At 42.8% G+C, this 19,759-nt stretch overlaps 1 protein-coding gene and 1 long non-coding RNA gene across 6 annotated transcripts; one reads left to right on the forward strand and one right to left on the reverse strand.

Moving 5' to 3' along the window:
* The first annotated feature begins 245 nt into the window (after window positions 1-245).
* On the forward strand, window positions 246-10,470 carry LOC106891591. 5 transcript variants are annotated; one of them, XR_001412732.1, is made up of 12 exons: window positions 246-316; window positions 1,521-1,565; window positions 2,060-2,099; window positions 2,370-2,415; window positions 2,797-2,828; window positions 3,786-3,878; window positions 4,310-4,335; window positions 4,798-4,851; window positions 8,864-8,915; window positions 9,912-9,943; window positions 10,141-10,184; window positions 10,354-10,470. It is a non-coding gene; the product is annotated as an uncharacterized LOC106891591 (long non-coding RNA). The 5 variants fall into 5 exon arrangements; XR_001412727.1 differs by lacking the exons at window positions 3,786-3,878; window positions 4,310-4,335; window positions 4,798-4,851 and adding exons at window positions 5,904-5,996; window positions 6,428-6,453; window positions 6,916-6,969; XR_001412728.1 differs by having other exon boundaries at window positions 9,912-10,470.
* HEBP2 (heme binding protein 2) lies at window positions 9,226-15,884 on the reverse strand. The gene is made up of 5 exons (XM_014948239.1): window positions 15,767-15,884; window positions 13,019-13,103; window positions 12,518-12,653; window positions 11,876-12,041; window positions 9,226-11,678 (listed from the first exon to the last, which is right to left on the reverse strand). Exons 2-5 carry the CDS (start codon window positions 13,091-13,093, stop codon window positions 11,504-11,506), a joined length of 552 nt encoding a protein of 183 aa, XP_014803725.1. The 5' UTR covers window positions 13,094-13,103; window positions 15,767-15,884; the 3' UTR covers window positions 9,226-11,503.
* Window positions 15,885-19,759: the final 3,875 nt, after the last annotated feature.

Below are 19,759 nucleotides of genomic sequence, written 5' to 3' on the forward strand. Positions count from 1 at the left end.
GCGCCGTCCCGGAAGCGAAACCCCCCCCGAGCGGGCCGCACCCCGGAAGAAAATTCCCGCCCGTGAGGCCGCGCCGCGCATCGCTCCCCCTCGCGACGCGGCCCCCACACACACACTCCCCCCTCTCCCCCGCGCCCCTCCCTCGCCACGCCCCCCGCGCGCCACGCCCACACGTGACGCTAAGAGGGGAGGGGCCGCGCTGCGCACGGCACGCACGTGACCCGCGGCGGGACTATATAAAGGGCGCGCAGGGCCTCCGCCGGCCTTTTCGGTCCGCCATGGTGGTTGGGGCGCAGCGGGCGGCGAGGCCCGGGAGGTGAGTGCTGGGTCTTTGCCGCCCGATGTTGGGCCCGCACCGTTGCGGGGGAGGGGGTTGAGGCGCTGCGGGTGCGGCTTGGTCCCCGATGGGCGCTGGAGGGGGAGGATGGTGGTGGATTGGGTCGGCGCGGCCCCCTTTGCGGCCTAGGCCGCTGGAGCCTTCTGAGGGGATTCCGCCTCGTGGCGGCCCGGCGGGGGGGGGCAGGGAGCAAAAACCCCCAAAAGGGGGGGCGTGTGGCAGGGCACAACCCCCCCCCCCCCCGCGGGTTGCTGGAAGGGGAGGCCAGCGCAGGTCCCACGGAGATGGTGGGCCCGTGGAGCTTCGGCCTTGAGGCCCGTCAGCCTCAAGGGGAGGGGAGCGTCCTTGGCGGGAGCGGTGCGGAGGGGCCGAGGCCTTGGCCTGGGCTCATCTCTGGGGGTTTGAAAGGGGATGAGAGCTCGGGGGTGCCTGCTGGGAAGTGGGTGGCTGTTGGCGCTGCGGCGTCTGGCCTGGAAATCCTTTTCCTATGGAAAATAATCCTGGAAGATGCAGAGATTTCTATTTTTTTATATTTTTAACTTTTTTTTTGTACTCCACGCTATGCTTTAATGAGATAGCCTCGACCGATAAGTGGAAAATAACGTGCAAAATGCAACGGGAGCGTTGCGGTAGGATTAAGGTTTGCCTGCTCCTCCGTAAAACAAATGCTTGGAAGGGTGCCAGGCTGGGGAAGAGCCCTTTCATTGTGGGGAAGGTGCAAAATAACTTCCTGATAAATGGGGCAGGCAGCCGTACCCGGTTCACGTGCTCCGGGTAATAGTTAGCTTCCTTAAGTGTTATAATTAAAATACCTCATGTTAACAAAGTAGTATGATAGCTCCCCGGGAGTTCCACGTGCCTGCACATGATGAAAACTATGTTGGTAGGGACATCTGAGAGGGTGATGAATACCAACATATCTGAGCTGGGCATGGAATGGTTTGTGGTGGTGTGGCTGGTGTGGCTGAAAGGCAGCACAAACTTTATCAGTTTTCATCCTTCTTTCATCGTTTTTGTGGCCTTGTCTCTCAAAAGATCTCTAGTGTAGATGGCATCAGGGAGAGCTTTGCTGTGAGGCTCAGAGTATGTTGAGTTTTACTTGCATTTTTCAAAAGAGAATGTGTGAACATAACACCTTCATTCTGCAAAGCAGAAAAACTAATGGATGCTCTCTCCTTTTCAGTTTAAGATGCATCAACTGCACTTCCCTCTTACGGCTTCAAACCAGGTAGGTGCTGCTTTTGAAATACAGAGTTTAAATTGAGAAATAATAAGTAGGTACACTTCTAGCAACTAGCCTGGTGTATCAGAAAATTACGAGCCTTTGTAATCTAGTAACCTTCACTCTTCTACTGGGAAATTCATGTCTTTTTACTGGAAAGTGGATGTGAGGCTCCTGTATGTGAATCAGTAATCCATTCTCCATCCAAACTGCAATGACATCCTTGATAGCTTTTATCTTTTCTTACTGTTTTTGCATCGTCCACAGCAATAAATAGTTTGTTGCTTGGAGAAAAGGGACTGATGCATGTTTCAAAACATCTGTAAATATCAGGATAGATGTTAACTAAATCGGAGAGCCTATGATGGTTTCAGTATAAGAGTAGTGGACAGAAGTGATTTCTGAAAACTCCGTGCTGAGGCTTTTTTCTGTGCTTAGTGTCACTGCTGGAGGTTGCCCTAGTTCCTACAAACATCTGAAAATGTTGGTATCTCTTTCAGATCTGCCACTGAATATGAGGACTTGATGCTACTTCACAAGGTAAAAAATATACTTGAAAATCCAATGTAAAATGGTGCTTAGTGTTTGTCTAGATAGTATCTTTCATTATAATAATATCAGTAGGCAGACTTTATTATCTGAGCTTTTCTCTCTGGTGCCACAATGATGACACTTATTTGCTACTCTTGACCAAGAGAGTGATGAACACTTTTACCACCATATCTTTCCTCTGAGGCACAACATCTTAGAATTCTTCTTGATGTTTTAACTTCTGAACATGCTGTTCATAAGCTTTTTTTTTTCTTCCAGGCTTTGAATTGTGTGCTTGGAAGACTTGGACAAGAAACATGAACTGGTAAGAAATGTGTGGTCTATTTAGGGGTTTCTTGCATGGAGCTGCTGAAACAGTGCAGTAGAAAGGGTGGGGTGTGTAAAATGGGCAGGAAGTTATTTGGGATTCATTTCCACTAATATGCAGAAACAATTGATAATTACTGCTATTCAAAAACTACTGAATCTTAATTTTTCAAGGCTTTCACAAGAGGCAATTACTTGGTACTATTATTCCAAAGTAGATACAGTGATGACGGCATAGTTCAGCAGAATATTCTGTGACGAACAATTTTCTTTCACTCCTATCTGATGTATCTACCTGTTGTGATCTCTTGCAAGGAGGTGTGGCTTTGGCCATGGAGGCTGAGGGAATTGTGATTTATTTATTTTTCTTTTGTTGCAGGCACTGGAAGATGAAGCTGTAAGCTGTGCAAGGTAAATATTATATTGCCTGCATCTGTAAAAATTAATTTATAGGCCTAATATGTGAAAAGGCTGTGTGTGATGACTGCATAGTTCAGCAGATGACCCATGGTGATCATGTTTTTCTTTCGCTCCTATCTGATGCAGCCTCATATACCTTAGGCTAAGTTTGACAGATATTTCACTCAGCTTTCCACATGAACTACTACATCATTTTGCTCCGTGAATGTTGTTTTGAAAATTTGTCTTGGAAGATCAGGAAATAGGCTAAACATTAAAAATTTAATAGAATCATAGAATGGTCCAGGCCAGAAGGAACCTCCAAAGGTCATCTAGTCCGGCCTCCCCACAGTCAGCAGGGACACCCCCAACTAGACCAGGTTACCCAGGGCCTTTTTGAGCCTCCCCTTGAATATCTCCAGGGATGGGGCTTAAACCACCTCCCTGGGCAACCTGTTCCCGGGCTCCACAACCCTTATAGTAAAGAACTTTTTCCTAATATCCAATCTAAATCTGCCCTTTCCCAACTTTGTAAACAGACTCTCTCCAGCTTTCCTGTAGGCCCCCCTCAGTACTGGAAGGCTGGTATTAGGTCTCCCTGGAGTCTCCTCTTCTCCAGGCTGAACAACCCCGGCTCCTTCAGCCTGTCCTTGTAGCAGAAGTGCTCCAAACCCCTGATAATTTTAGTGGCCCTCCTCTGGACCCTCTCCATCAGGTCCATGTCCTTCCTATATTGAGGGCTCCAGACCCGCACACAATACTCCAGGTGAGGTCTCACCAGAGCAGAGTAAAGTGGCAGAATTGCCTCTCTGGATCTGCTAGCAACACTTCTTTTGATGCATCCCAGGATGAATGGAAGGATAAAGTAGGCTCTGCTTGTGAAGTTAAGCATAAATACAGCAGATAAAATTTGCTATTTCAGTAATATAAGATCTGAGTGCTCCAAGTTCTGTGTTTGTTGCTTTGCAGGCTGCCCTAGATGGAGGATACTTGTGCCTTCAGTGTGAGAAGCTGTTTCATCTGTTACCTATACTGGTGAAGACAAGGCCTTCCTGATTGAAGGTAATTTAAAAACCTTTTTTAGATGAATGCTACACTTAGCTGTGCTGCATTTGAGCCTGGGAGTTTGCTTTTGAAGATGAGAGGCTCTACAAATCTTTGTTTCTGGAAGATCAGGAGCAAAAATACTAGTGCCCTAAGTGTACCTTCAGATCCCCTGTGCTTCACAAGAAAAACATTAATTGTTTTCTAGTGTTAAAGTGTTTCTAGAATGTGCCTGTTGAGACTAAATGGTGCTGGGAGATGGCTTCACACCTTCCCCTTGTGAAGGGGCTGGGAGCATTGTGGTCTGCTGCTGTACATGATGTTGAATCAGGTCTCTGATCCCAATGAGGATAAAACTTGACAAAACGCTGATACAGTATTTTGCTGCAACTTGAGCTATGCTAAAACTTTCTTCTGGACCTTATCTAATAATGACTTTTCCTTTGCAGGCTTCCAAAGGGTTTCTCGCAATGATGTAAGTACTTGTTTTAACTTTGCAAGTATTAGCCTAAACAGTAAATGCCTAGGAAATAAAGTATTTAACTGTATGTAAGCTGGGGAGGAGGTGCAAGGGGGACTGGTGTTGGTTGCTGTATGCACCTTGACCAAAACAGGGTGATGTTTAAGGGGAGAAGAGCTGGATAAAGCCTATCCTTGACTGGCTATTTGCTAAACTCTTCACTGTGTGCATGTGAGCTCCTGAAGTTGCTTGGGTAGCACTACTTGTGTGTTTGCTCCCTTCCCCATCGCAACCTCAGCCTAAAGCAGATAGCTGCCCAGTGACTGACAGGGCAAAGCTGCCTGTGTGATGAGATGTGACTGCCTTGACTTCAACCATGGAGGTCTGCAATTAGCTCTATCTGACTTCAGGCACCTGATTAATTTTCAGCCTTGTGTACTTGCTTGTGCGCTGTCGTGATACTATGCTGTCTTCCAGGGCTGGTGTGGTGGACCCTGTGAAGTGATGCGGTTTGTGGTGCTACCTGCAAAAGTAAGTTGCCAGTAAATGCATATGACTGGTCAGAACTGAGTGACAGGTGATGGGGAAGTTAATTGATGTTGGCCTCTAATGACAGTGTCACTGCAGCATTAAGGAGAAGGATCCTTGAGCATTTTCTAACCTCTAACAATATATCACAAGTTGCCAGCAGCCTGCGGGGTTCATTTACCCAAGGTGTTAGGGAATGAATATCATACTTTGGGACCAAAGTAAAGCTCTAGAGTAACATTAGCATGATAGTAACTTCATTTTATGTCTATAGCCTAGATTTGAGACAGGGAGATCTGCTAGGTACTTTGTGACAAATGATGCTTACTCATTAAACTGCTTGCTTCTTAGTTGTCATAAGACTTTTTTACTATTTCTGAATGATAACTGCTTTCTGTAACTGAAAAGAAATAGTATATACCAGTTAAAATCATGTAACTGCTATGGACTGCTTGAGTTTCTAGTTGATAGGAGAATATGTGGTAGCCTGGCAATGTGGAGCTTGTGTTAACCAAAACCAGTACAAATACTTGATATTTACCTTTTTACAAGTTAAATTGACTAGTGGGTTTTAGGGAGTAGCACTGATCTTAAGCAGTTCAAGTAATGTGGTAAATTATTTGTCTGAATGTCTAGATTAGAGGTCTTACGTGATGGGAATGAAGATGTGGTTGGGGATAAGGTCTGAAATGCCGAGGTCAGGTCCTACTTTAAGAAGAAAAAAGCAACAAAACACTAAACTCTAAGCATGTACTGTTTGTGATGATTAATTCTAAGCAATGGGAATCTCTCTGAAAGAGACTGAGGAGGACTCTTGCACTGAAACAGTACATGCATTCAGACTTAAGTCTTGAAGCACTGCCAAGGAGAGTGTGTTAATAAAATTTCACTTGTTACAGGGTGAAGCTCATGGGGATTTTGTGTGAGAAACAGGACTAATGGAAGGATAAAGTAGGCTCTGCTTGTGAAGTTAAGCATAAATACAGCAGATAAAATTTGCTATTTCAGTAATATAAGATCTGAGTGCTCCAAGTTCTGTGTTTGTTGCTTTGCAGGCTGCCCTAGATGGAGGATACTTGTGCCTTTAGTGTGAGAAGCTGTTTCATCTGTTACCTATACTGGTGAAGACAAGGCCTTCCTGATTGAAGGTAATTTAAAAACCTTTTTTAGATGAATGCTACACTTAGCTGTGCTGCATTTGAGCCTGGGAGTTTGCTTTTGAAGATGAGAGGCTCTACAAATCTTTGTTTCTGGAAGATCAGGAGCAAAAATACTAGTGCCCTAAGTGTACCTTCAGATCCCCTGTGCTTCACAAGAAAAACATTAATTGTTTTCTAGTGTTAAAGTGTTTCTAGAATGTGCCTGTTGAGACTAAATGGTGCTGGGAGATGGCTTCACACCTTCCCCTTGTGAAGGGGCTGGGAGCATTGTGGTCTGCTGCTGTACATGATGTTGAATCAGGTCTCTGATCCCAATGAGGATAAAACTTGACAAAACGCTGATACAGTATTTTGCTGCAACTTGAGCTATGCTAAAACTTTCTTCTGGACCTTATCTAATAATGACTTTTCCTTTGCAGGCTTCCAAAGGGTTTCTCGCAATGATGTAAGTACTTGTTTTAACTTTGCAAGTATTAGCCTAAACAGTAAATGCCTAGGAAATAAAGTATTTAACTGTATGTAAGCTGGGGAGGAGGTGCAAGGGGGACTGGTGTTGGTTGCTGTATGCACCTTGACCAAAACAGGGTGATGTTTAAGGGGAGAAGAGCTGGATAAAGCCTATCCTTGACTGGCTATTTGCTAAACTCTTCACTGTGTGCATGTGAGCTCCTGAAGTTGCTTGGGTAGCACTACTTGTGTGTTTGCTCCCTTCCCCATCGCAACCTCAGCCTAAAGCAGATAGCTGCCCAGTGACTGACAGGGCAAAGCTGCCTGTGTGATGAGATGTGACTGCCTTGACTTCAACCATGGAGGTCTGCAATTAGCTCTATCTGACTTCAGGCACCTGATTAATTTTCAGCCTTGTGTACTTGCTTGTGCGCTGTCGTGATACTATGCTGTCTTCCAGGGCTGGTGTGGTGGACCCTGTGAAGTGATGCGGTTTGTGGTGCTACCTGCAAAAGTAAGTTGCCAGTAAATGCATATGACTGGTAAAGCCTTTTTTAGATGAATGCCACACTTAGCTGTGTTGCATTTGAGCCTGGGAGTTTGCTTTTGAAGATAAGAAAGAGGGTCTACAAATCTTTGTTTCTGGAAGATCGGAAGCAAAAATACTAGTGCCCTAAGTGTACCTTCAGATCCCCTGTGCTTCACAAGAAAAACATTAATTGTTTTCTAGTGTTAAAGTGTTTCTAGAATGTGCCTGTTGAGACTAAATGGTGCTGGGAGATGGCTTCACACCTTCCCCTTGTGAAGGGGCTGGGAGCGTTGCGGTCTGCTGCTGTACATGATGTTGAATCAGGTCTCTGATCCCAATGAGGATAAAACTTGACAAAACGCTGATACAGTATTTTGCTGCAACTTCAGCTATGCTAAAGCTTTCTACTGGACCTTATCTAATAATGACTCTTCCTTTGCAGGCTTCTGAAGGGTTTCTCATAATGATGTAAGTACTTGTTTTAACTTTGCAAGTATTAGCCTAAACAGTAAATGCCTAGGAAATAAAGTATTTAACTGTATGTAAGCTGGGGAGGAGGTGCAAGGGGGACTGGTGTTGGTTGCTGTATGCACCTTGACCAAAACAGGGTGATGTTTAAGGGGAGAAGAGCTGGATAAAGCCTATCCTTGACTGGCTATTTGCTAAACTCTTCACTGTGTGCATGTGAGCTCCTGAAGTTGCTTGGGTAGCACTACTTGTGTGTTTGCCCCCCTCCCCATTGCAACCTCAGCCTAAAGCAGATGGCTGCCCAGTGACTGACAGTGCGAGCTGCCTGTGTGATGAGATGTGACTGCCTTGACTTCAACCATGGAGGTCTGCAATTAGCTCTATCTGACTTCAGGCACCTGATTAATTTTCAGCCTTGTGTACTTGCTTGTGCGCTGTCGTGATACTATGCTGTCTTCCAGGGCTGGTGTGGTGGACCCTGTGAAGTGATGCGGTTTGTGGTGCTACCTGCAAAAGTAAGTTGCCAGTAAATGCATATGACTGGTCAGAACTGAGTGACAGGTGATGGGGAAGTTAATTAATGTTGGCCTCTAATCACAGTGTCACTGCACCATTAAGGAGAAGGATCCTTGAGCATTTTCTAACCTCTAACAAGAGATCACAAGTTGCCAGCAGCCTGCGGGGTTCATTTACCCAAGGTGTTAGGGAATGAATATCATACTTTGGGACCAAAGTAAAGCTCTAGAGTAACATTAGCATGATAGTAACTTCATTTTATGTCTATAGCCTAGATTTGAGACAGGGAGATCTGCTAGGTACTTTGTGACAAATGATGCTTACTCATTAAACTGCTTGCTTCTTAGTTGTCATAAGACTTTTTTACTATTTCTGAATGATAACTGCTTTCTGTAACTGAAAAGAAATAGTATATACCAGTTAAAATCATGTAACTGCTATGGACTGCTTGAGTTTCTAGTTGATAGGAGAATATGTGGTAGCCTGGCAATGTGGAGCTTGTGTTAACCAAAACCAGTACAAATACTTGCTATTTACCTTTTTACAAGTTAAATTGACTAGTGGGTTTTAGGGAGTAGCACTGATCTTAAGCAGTTCAAGTAATGTGGTAAATTATTTGTCTGAATGTCTAGATTAGAGGTCTTACGTGATGGGAATGAAGATGTGGTTGGGGATAAGGTCTGAAATGCCGAGGTCAGGTCCTACTTTAAGAAGAAAAAAGCAACAAAACACTAAACTCTAAGCATGTACTGTTTGTGATGATTAATTCTAAGCAATGGGAATCTCTCTGAAAGAGACTGAGGAGGACTCTTGCACTGAAACAGTACATGCATTCAGACTTAAGTCTTGAAGCACTGCCAAGGAGAGTGTGTTAATAAAATTTCACTTGTTACAGGGTGAAGCTCATGGGGATTTTGTGTGAGAAACAGGACTAACAGATGTCTGAGGTAAGTGTAGAGTGCCTGAGGTTTGATAATTACTGGAATATTGTTTTTGTGCTAAATGCATAGATAGTGGTCCCTAAAATTAGTACTATAATAGATCTGATTTGTGTTCCTTCATTGTATTCTGATTCTCTCATTCTCAAATACTGTGGGAATAAAGATGGTGTGCTTGAAGCAAGGATGCATTTCTATGTAGTTCTGAATTTGAGTTGAGAAGGAAGGGCTCTGAGTGGATGCCCTAACAATTTCTGAACTGTAGTCAGTGGTAAATGCTATGTAGTTCCGTTTGTATGAACAGAAGAAATCCCCTCAGTGACTCTTAAAAACTGGGTTTTTATTGCTTGATGTCTTCACACAGTGGAAATAGTAAAAGAACTGAATTGGTGGAGACCACTTTCCCAATACAGTATTGATAATGTAGTACAGCAGGATGCACAGCAGCAAATGTAACTCCTGGCATTAACTAACACCTGGTGTATCTGGCTGTGCTGTGAGCTGGCATTATAACACTGCACTCTTGAATTAAAACACTAACTCCATATGCTGTGGTTGTCACTACTCAGTAATTTTTGCTAATCTTGGTTATGTTGGCTGGACACCAATTTAGGGTTGAGTGATAGCTGTACAAACTTGTTTCCTCCAACAGACTACTTTTCACTGTTAAGGGTAGATTTCTTTGAGATGATTTATATGGGAGTTGTATTTTAAGTATTGAAACACATTGAATACAACTTTGGGTTGGGAAGAGACAGTGTCACAAAGTAGTAGCTTTGTGCTTTTCCCTGATTTCTTCCAATGTTAGTATTTCTGTATTTTCAATTCAGTTAGGGTTTGCAAACTTTGTATCTCCTATTTGGGTGTTGTAGTTGAAGTTCTTGTCAGTTGCCAGCTGAAATGCAGCCTCCCTGTAGGTAAAACTAGCTTGGTGGGTAGAATTTCATAGATAACAGACATCACTATATGCAAGCTTATTTATTCTGAAACTTTTCTCTTTCTCAGGAAAGGACTGTGCTGTCTGCAACTTCATTTGGGTAAGACCATGTATCAGATAAATTATGTTTAAAAAAACCCTGGGAGTATTTGTGACCACTGATGAAACTTGATTCTGCCAAATGAATTACAGTGATATCACAATTTCCGTTCCACTTCTTTCTGAGGTTACAAAGCTGCTGTGGGAGCTTTTAGCAGTTGTGTTATTGTATATGTTAACTGTGTTTTCTTGCTTTAGGTGAGGAGGCAACTTTGAAACTACTGTATGATGAACAGAGGAAGGTGAGTGTAACTCTAATAATAAACTTCAGTTGTTGGAACAAATGATGATAACCTTAGCTTGAACTCTCTCACTGAACAGAGATGAAAATCTAAGGTCTGAGTTGTTCCCAGCAAGCTTCTTGTGCTGGTTTGGTGTGTCTTATGGTGGTTCTTATGTCTGTCTTAATAGGTGGAAGATTGCAGAATAATGGATTACACTTCCAGGAACAGTGTTGGTAAAGTTTTTTACCATGCTGGTAATGCTTGCCTGGTACTGATTGGAACTAATAAAAATATATAAACTCTACATGTTGTTGTGAACTGCTTTCTGACCTGAACAGCTTGCTGTAAATCAGCTCTAGACTACTTTACAAAAGCTTCAAATACTTGATGTAGAGCAGGAACTAAACTAGTTCATATGCTAGTTCTGCAAGTGTCTTAAATGTCAGGTATTGCTAGTATGCAGACTGCAGTTGACATGGTCAGTTCTAAGATTTGGATGAATCTAAGTAATTGAAGTATAATTAGTATTTCGCAGAACTTAAAGCAGAACAGTTAAGAACTAAACACTTCTGCTTGTGTATTTGCTCCTAAAATTACAGACCCACCAGTAAGTCTGGTATTACATGTTCAGGCACAGATGATATGCACAGAATAAGCATACAGTTTGGACACTGTTAACCCTTTTCCACTGGACTCTGTCTAATCTGGTCACTGGTGTTACTCTGGAGCAAGACAGCATCCAGCCTCCGTGAGGGTGGGGGGAAATAGTTGAGCAGAGAGGTGGGGGATCTCAATAATACTATTTAAAGAAAAATCTTAACTGCTTATGAGGCACTGGGGCCTGCTAAAATATTGCTGCCTCCCAGAACTCATTAATGGTAAGCTTCTCTGAAAAATCTAATTTCCCCCATTTTTCTGTTGTCTCAGGAGTGATAGCAATATGGGAAAGGTATGCTCCATGAAGAACCCATTCTCCAAAACACTTGAGCTATTGCTGTGGCACTTCTAATGAGAAGTAAAACTAGGCATTCAAACTGTTCTGTGGGAATATTTTGAGATTATTAGTGTTCCCTAGAACCTTTCAGTAAGAGGAATAAGTTTGTCATGTTTCCCTCCCACTCCAGCTGGTACAATTGACTTGAATTTAAATTACATCTTGTAAAAAGAGCTGAAATCTTTTTAACCAGAATAGTATTTCATCCTAGAGAAAATGAATTAGACATGATCCTGTGTCCATGTGCAAATTAAATCTCTTCTGCACTAAAGCAAAAGCCATTAATAAGGTCTGTTTTCATCCAGAGCTGATTAGTAGCCTCTTAATATTCCCACCCACCGTATTACTTTTTAAAATACCACACTTCATTGTGCCTGTTAAAGAGCTTGAAGGGACTGTCATAGCCTGCAGTATAGAAGAAATCTTCATGGAATGGTTGGCCTCTGTTTCTTAAGATTCTGGCCAAAACTTCAGCTTCTTCAGCATATTTCTCTGGGGAGGCAAATCCTCCGAAGGACCTGGGAGAAGTGAAAAGGGAGGAGTTTTTTTGTTAAGAGTTCAAGTTTCTGCTTTTTAGTTTCCCAGAAGGAAACCTCAGGCTTGCAAAGTACAATGAGTTTGAGCACTTACGATGCAGTTTGTAGTTATTAGGTAAATTAATTAGAACTAGCTGTTGAGGAAAGAATAAGAATACACCCAAGAATGTGCTGCTTACCGGACAAAGATGGCTGCTGCTTTCCGCTCCTCAACAAACACATCGGAGTCAGTGGGCTGTGGTGGGGAGTCCTGGTGTTCAAATGGCACAAAGAAAGAGATCTTGAAGTCTGTGCAGCCAGATTTTACCAGGCACGTCACTGGCACAGTCATATCAATCTTCATTTCTAGAGGACAGGGAGGGAAAAAAAAAGTTGTCTAAGCAAAGATAGTGCCTGAATGCTGCTGTAAAGGGTGAAAAAAAAGTTGTCTAAGCAAAAGACAATGCCTGAATGCTGCTGTAAAGGGTGATGCAGATATCAAAGCCTTACAGGTAGAATTGCCACATAGTCATAAGGATGTTAAATTAGGAAAAGAAAGCCTCATGGATAGAATTGCTGCATAGTCATAAGGATGTTAAATTAGGAAAAGGAACCTGCTGTGTACTGTTTAGCTTCATAGAATCATAGAATGGTTTGGGTTGGAGGGGACCTCAAAGATCATCTAGTTCCAACCCCCTGCCATGGGCAGGGACACTTCCCACTAGAGCAGGTTGCTCAAGGCCACATCCAGCCTGGCCTTGGAACACTTCCAGGGATGGGGCATCCACAACTAACTTCATCTCCCATTTGTGCTTTTTCAGTTCACAACCAGCTCATTGTACCTTTATCATTCTTCCCTTGGATGTAGTGGAAGAGTTTCCAGAAGCCTTGGCGCATTGCCTCCTTCTGGGTTTCTCCCCTGATGACTGCGCTGACCCACTTCGCCGTCTCATACTGACGCAGTTCATAATCCTTTGCCTGAAAGGGAGCAGAAATCACAATAACCATGAGATGAATGCTAAAGATGACATAAGTGAATAGCTACTTCTTCCAAATCAGTGTGGGAGTGGTGTTTGTATCAGAAAACACCCAGCAGCCTCTTAGCTGCAGACTAGGCATACCCCCAGTGTGGAACTTTGATACATCCCTTGCAAAACCATATGTTCTGCCTTGGAGTGAGCTCCTTAGAGCTTGAAAGTGAGCATTCCTCTTTCCAATTAAGTATAAGCAGCATCCATAGTAATGCTTCCCAGCTCCTTCATGCTCAACAGAATCCCAAATCCACCTTAGCTCTGTAGCACCCTGACTGCAGAGCACTCTGTTCCCCAGCCTTTGGTGATTACCATCGTATCTGCTGAGCTCCATCGCGGGGACTGCAGATCCAGGGACAGAAAAGTTTGCTTGAAGGATTTGATCATCTTGCTAAAGCTGAAAGGCAGACAAGAGTTCATTGGCCCCTCTTCAATCAGTGCAGTATAAACAGAGCAGGAGAAAGCCCTAGGGCTTTTCTGCCAAATGTCAAAGAGCTTTTCCTCAGCCTCTGGTCTCCAACATTTCATAATGCTATACTCAGAAGCGACTGCAAAAATCCATGCAAAAGACAGGTGCTTTGTAGGAGGTAGTTCTCCCTGAAATTTTGAAAGGCCTGGTTTCCACTGCTTATCCCCAATGATGCAACAACAAGGGCTGAAATCCTTTTTAGCCCCGAAGGAACCACCAAGGAACCAGGACCAAGAAGCTACCTCTAGGCTGATGTGGGAGTGTTCATCTGTAAGGATTTGCTGCCTTTGCTTCTCTGTGAAGACATTTCCTGGCTGCAAACAGAAGGTTGAGATTCTGCAAGTGGCAATTAAGTGGAAATCCGTAAGTAAAAGTGACCAGAAGTTCAACCACTCTGGGTGAAAAGGGATTGGTGTCGATGGTTACTCTGGTATCAACTCTGCCTGTTAACTTTATTGGGCCTCTCATAATAGCTGATGCCTTTCTTAAGGCCTTTAGCCTTGGAGTCCTGTGAACAGACAAGATCCTCTGTATTTATGAACATGTAGCTACTTTCCCAGTTACACACAGAAGGAAAAAGCTGAAAACAGGAAAACACTCAACTTCCTCTCACTGTCCCGAAATAAAGCAAGTGAATATAATCAAAATCACTTGAAATAATCACATCTGGTTAAAATTCTTGAGATTTTAGGAGCCTTGATTTATGATTTTTGTCAATACCAGGCAGTTTATAGTGCATAACCTACATCCTGAGAAAGTCTTTGATGTCCTTTGTGCTTCATTTTACAAAACCAGCATGTAGTTAGTTAATCCATTTTCTTGTTTGCCAGGTCATAGTACATTGTCTTCTCAGCGTATGACTTAACTGCATGTTTGTTGGGTAACAGAACAAACTTATTTTCATTTCTGGGCCTCCTCAGTGGTTTATAGCAGTCCACACAATGAGAAGGCACTGCTCTGTCACTCATGGCTCTACTTTTTTTGTGGGCTTTTAGTATTAGAAGTGCAGCGATGCAATTCACGGCACGTCCCACCTCCAGTGGTAAGGTCTTTAAGGGATGCCATCTTTAATATGGTGTTTGTGAATGCCTGGTTTTGTACCATGGCTACTTTTGTAAAATGAAGAACTGCCTTGTGTTACCTGACTACTTTCTTACTGGTTTCAATTTTCTTATGACACGTAGAATACTGTTGAATACTATTAATTTCCTTCTGTACCCTGGTTTTGAGGTAGCTACAAGTTTTCTCTTTGGGATCTCTTGGATTGAAAAACATTTACGAAAAAACCCCAACCAACCAAACAAAAAACACCCCCAAAAATCCTTCTGGCTCTGATTTCACTTGCAGTCCTTAAAATAAGTAGTGCAGAGAGCACTCACGTGCTGAGATTTTCTAGCATCTCCTTCAGTTGTTACCATAGAGTAAGGGAAGATCAGAGAATCATGCAGCAGGAGACTTGATGCCAGTGGTTAAGAGCAGGGACTGTCCCCCTCCCTGTCCCAGCCTTTTGTCAATAATATTAACAACTCAACAAAGTATAATACTAAAGCAGGAATACAATCATTTTATTAGAAGTTCCCCCTCCCTGTCCCAGCCTTTCAGCCTTGCATCAACTTCTGCATTCTTTACCAGAATGACTGGACACCGGGGACTGCAGTCCCAAGCTGAGCAGTTGCATTCTAATACACTTTTTGTCAATAATATTAACAACTCCACAAAGGATAATAATAAAGCAGGAATACAATCATTTTATTAGAAGCAAATGTGAGCAGTTATACTCAAACATCCTACAGTAACTTATCCATTGCCATTTCAAAGGCAAAGATGCTGCTTCTCTATCACTTTCTCCTTGCTACAACTTGATAGAAAACATGTTTCTCTTCAGGTGCTCCCTGGGTATGTTAGAAAGCAGAGAAGTAAATGTTCTTCTAGCTCCTGTAGGACCTGGCTTGTCTCTGTACTTGCCAATTCCAACCCCTCCCCGACACACCTTTTCTTAACTGCTGGTTACATCTCTCACAGCTCTGTCTTTTATAACTTTGTGGCCAGTACTATTGATGACTGCATGTATGAAATATTTTTGAATTACATAAAACAATGCTTGGGGGGAGAGAGGGAAAAGACAAACTGAGAAGAATCCTCCAAATGTTTACAGTTGAATGGATTTTTAGATCTACAGGAAAACTTAGCTTTGAGATTCCCATCTGTTCGTGTAGATATTACTGTAGGGTGTCTAGGCTTTTTCTGCAGCTGTTAACACATGGGCGTTTACAGTTGAATGAATTTTTAGATCTACAGGAAAGCTTAGCTTTGAGATTCCCATCTGTTCATGTAGATAGTACTGTAGGGTGTCTTAGGCTTTTTCTGCAGCTGTTAACACATGGGCCAGAAAGCATAGTAGGCATCTTCACAGGTTACAGTGATGCAGCAAGTAAATGAAGCCAGAACATGACATCCCACAAGCCACGGGACAGAAAGTATAGTAGGCATCTTCACAGGTTATAGTGATGCAGCAAGTAAATGAAGCCAGAACATGACATCCCACAAGCCACTAATTATGTTAAGAAAGCAGAGAAAGTAGATATACTTACGTTTCAAGCTGTACTTGCCCTTCTAGCTATTGCAGTCTATCCTTCTGAGGCTGCACATACTCACAAAATGCTGCCTGTTGGTGTTTATTTTAGTTTCACCAAACCCCGCCCCTGCCTCAGCCCTACTGGAGGGAGATGCTGTTATGAAAACCAGAAGGCTGTAGCTTTGTCCTCCTCTGGGTCTCATTGGAGCGCTCCCACGCAAATGCCGAAAGCCCCACCTACTGCCCACGAGGCAACATTGGGTCCAGTGTGTGATCTGGCTCCATAAACAATTTCAGCACCCTTGTGTAACTTCCCCTGGTTTCCATGGCTTTGTGCCTACTTCTGTCAGGGTCAGCGGCAGGTTTTGTGCTCTTGAGAGAAAGAATTTCACGTAAATAACATTTTCCCCCTGACTCAAATTATGCGAGAGTGATGGCACGGCGTGTCAGCTTTTCCTTTTTACCCCTGGAGTAAAATAGTAGGTAGAAGTCTGGCTGCAAACTAAGGCCATCCTCACGAGATTTCTGCTGGCATGTTATGAAAGACAGACAGTGTTCTATAATGGCTGTCTGTTTTGAGCGGTATTTGAGACTAATCAGCCCCCCCCCCAGCCCTTGGATATCTGCACAAAGGGGTTATACAAAGCTATTGTGAAATTCTGTCCTGCTTATAATACACAAAGTGAAGCTGGACTCTTCATTTAATCAGCTACAGCTCCAGACATATTTAGGTACCAGCACAATAGGGCAGATTAAACTTCACAGTTTTGAGCTCTGAGAGCACCTCCTGTGTTTGTCCTGGTTTGTGTGCAAATTCCTTGCAGCCAAATTCAGCTGAGCTCTCTGGGACATTTGAAATCAGTAGCTGAGAATGACTTTTAACAGAGAACATATTTTGCTTGCAGAGAAGAACTTCATCAGGATGCTGCACGAAACACTTCTATTCTGAAAGGGGGAAGTAAAAAAATCCAAACCCATGCCAAACAGCAATTGCAAACCTATCTCTAAAGCCACAAAGCTCTAAAGCCACAGAAGTGGGGTGGTGTAAGGAGTGGTTTAGTAGTGGAGCCTGTTAGAACACACTAAGGACTGAAATGCAGAGTCAGTTCTCTGCATGCTTTGTAGTTTTATTTTACCAAGTGAACTTTCTGTCAGTTTTACCTGTGTTCTGTGTCAAACAGGAGAATCAGCAGGGCGGTTTGGAGAAGCAGAAGGTGCTACTTCGTGGTCTTTGCTCAGGAGCTACTGGCAAGCAAAGGCTCGTGCTTGTGTAAGGTCAGCTGTTCCATTATTCTCTCACCCTAACATTCCTGTCAAGTGTGGATTAGTAACTATTTTCTCCAGAGTAGAGAAGTAAAAAAACTAACACTTTTTTAAACAACACTTGGCCACGACAGTTTGGCCAAATCTACCCCAATTGTGAGCACAGAGAAGTATTGCTTTGAAAGGGGGGCAATTACACTATCTGAAGCAGCGATATTAACAAGGGAGAAAATGAACATCAGAAGAAAAAGGCCAAGGGATTCCAGACATAAAAGAGGAATTTCTAGGAAATGTACTACTGTGGAGATGCTGTGGAGGGAAATGTGACAGAAAGTGGCCACAACTAGATGAAAGCAGTATCTGAAAGGTATACAAGTATAAGTTAAAAGTGTAGACTGTAATTAATCTGTAGGTAAACACAAGCCCCCTGTGAATTCTCATTTTGTTTCTGAAACAGAGAGGCCCAGAACAAATCCCCAGTCAGTTTGTATGTGTCCAGCTGCTGTTTCTGTCCCCAACAAAGAGCCAACTGTTCCTGGTGGAGTAGCCTGAGGCTGGGGAACAATCATCAGTGTTTTATCAAGAGGTTGTTTTCCAACACTCTTGTTTTTCACACATAAGTTGAGAGAACATGTCAACAGTTGGAAGAGACAGTGGGGCAGGCATGAGGGACATGTATTCTTTACATAACTACATACATACGCAAACCGTATATAATTAGGGGGATGGAGAAGGGATTATGATGGAAGCTGACACACAGTCTCACTGGTACCTCCAAATAGGGGAAAATCTGACTACACTAACTCTGTACCCCTTGCCTTTTACACAGGAAAATAACATGAAAGAACTGATTTAGCACCTTGAGGTCCCAGTAGTTTGCAGAACGTATGACAGGGAAGTTCAACAGCGTAGGAACACTGCTAGTTTGCCTGGCTGCCTCTGCTGCACAGGGAAAAGCAAAAATGGCATTAACAAAAGCTCATACTACTTATATAAACACCAACTTCTTGTATGCAAAGAGTTGCTGCCCACAGAGGAGCCCTAAATGTACTAATTAAATAGGTAGTGATTAAGTCTCAAAGGTAGCCTATGACACCTCTGTTTAATGGCATATCTATGTGTCTGGGACTTGGCTGGTATTTTCTAGAATAGCTGACAAAGCAATGCTTTTCTGTACTGTTGCCTTAAACTGAAGGAGTAGAGATGAGGGCACAAGCATATAAAAGCATGTGGTTTGTAGCTTAATTTTACTATTTTCAGTGGGTACTTCTGGGCAGAACACCATAATGAACTTGTACTTAAGTAATGTTTTTTCAGGCTAGCAACTTCTATTGGAGAAGTATAAGGACAAGACTGTGATATGATCACTTGGGACTTCCATTTTCCTCTCTGTAGACTATATCTACACTTACCTCTAACAAGCCCAGACAAGACCTTAAGCAACATGCTATAAAGCAAAAATGCTTACGTCTGCTCTGAGGCAACATTACAACAGCTGCTGTCACATCCATACAAGTGTGTTGTAAGGTGCCTTCATCCCTAAAGGCAAGCACAGACTGCTTGCACAAAAAAGATGAATCTTTTTCCATTGACCTAATTGTGCCAGGATTGGAGAAGCCCAGGAAACTATGTTTTGTTACAATATGGTTAATGATTAACTTTGAGTCAAGTTCTTGTAACCGACAAGTCTGTAGCAAAAATTGTGTGTGAGGAAGAGAGGGATGTATGTGTCTCCAGGTATGGCCACTCATAAGCTCTAACAAGGGATTTCAACCCAAATGCTCCAGCCAGTTCTGCATTTCTGCCTAAGCTTGTCAGAGCATCAGTTAGCCTTGTGTTTGATAATGATTTTGATTTAAAGAACTGAGACTCTTCACGTAAAAATGGTGTTTGCTTTTGCAAACACACACTTATCAGATGATGGAGAAGGCCTTACTTCACAACACAGAAGTTGTGCATGTGATGTTTATAGTTACTGTAAGTAATAGACCAGGGCAGCAAAAATATCTTTTTATGTTGTTAGAAGATTTTCTGCAAATTCATCTCCCAAAAGAAGCCTCTTCTTGTTTCTAAAGAAATAGAAAGGCTTCTAGCAAATTCTATTTTATATCTCATTCTCACTTCCAGCAAGGAAAATAAAGAGGCATAAGTGTACAGCTTTCTAAAGCAGCAGTTCAATGTATTATAGTACTGTTCCAAGGATATTCCATATTACCCTTTGCAGATGATGGAAATTAAATCTCTGCCATAGCTCTAATGATGTTATTTAGGCCTTATGCTCTAAGCTATGCATTTTATGTCAGCACACTAATTTGTTACCATTGGATTGGCCTTCAATCAAAAATCATTTGCTTTCTGGAAATGCAGATTTTGTCCACCTGCTTTTTGCCTGATTCCAGCTAATTTGTTACAAATTACACATGAAACTATTGCATTTTCCTGCTACCTTCAACAGCTGACTTGATGACAGCATTACCTAAGATCTTGCTAAATGAGTGACTCCTTGCTCACTTTGTCAGAGATTGCATGGAACTGACTGCTCTTGACCAAATAAAAAGCTTCCTATGTCCAGCACCACACCAGAGCACTCTTGACTTGGCATTTTCCAAAATCCCTCTGCTGAAGGTCACATTTTGGAATCATTCTAGGTTTGGAGAATTAATCCTAAATTAATCCTTCCTTAGGTTGCCATGAAAAACCTTCCTGTCTTCTGTTCTTAGAGCCCAGAGAGAGAGTGGAAGCTTTC

The sequence above is a fragment of the Calidris pugnax genome, unplaced genomic scaffold (assembly GCF_001431845.1).
Source record: "Calidris pugnax isolate Ruff unplaced genomic scaffold, ASM143184v1 scaffold30, whole genome shotgun sequence".
In the NCBI taxonomy this organism is placed as follows: domain Eukaryota; kingdom Metazoa; phylum Chordata; class Aves; order Charadriiformes; family Scolopacidae; genus Calidris; species Calidris pugnax.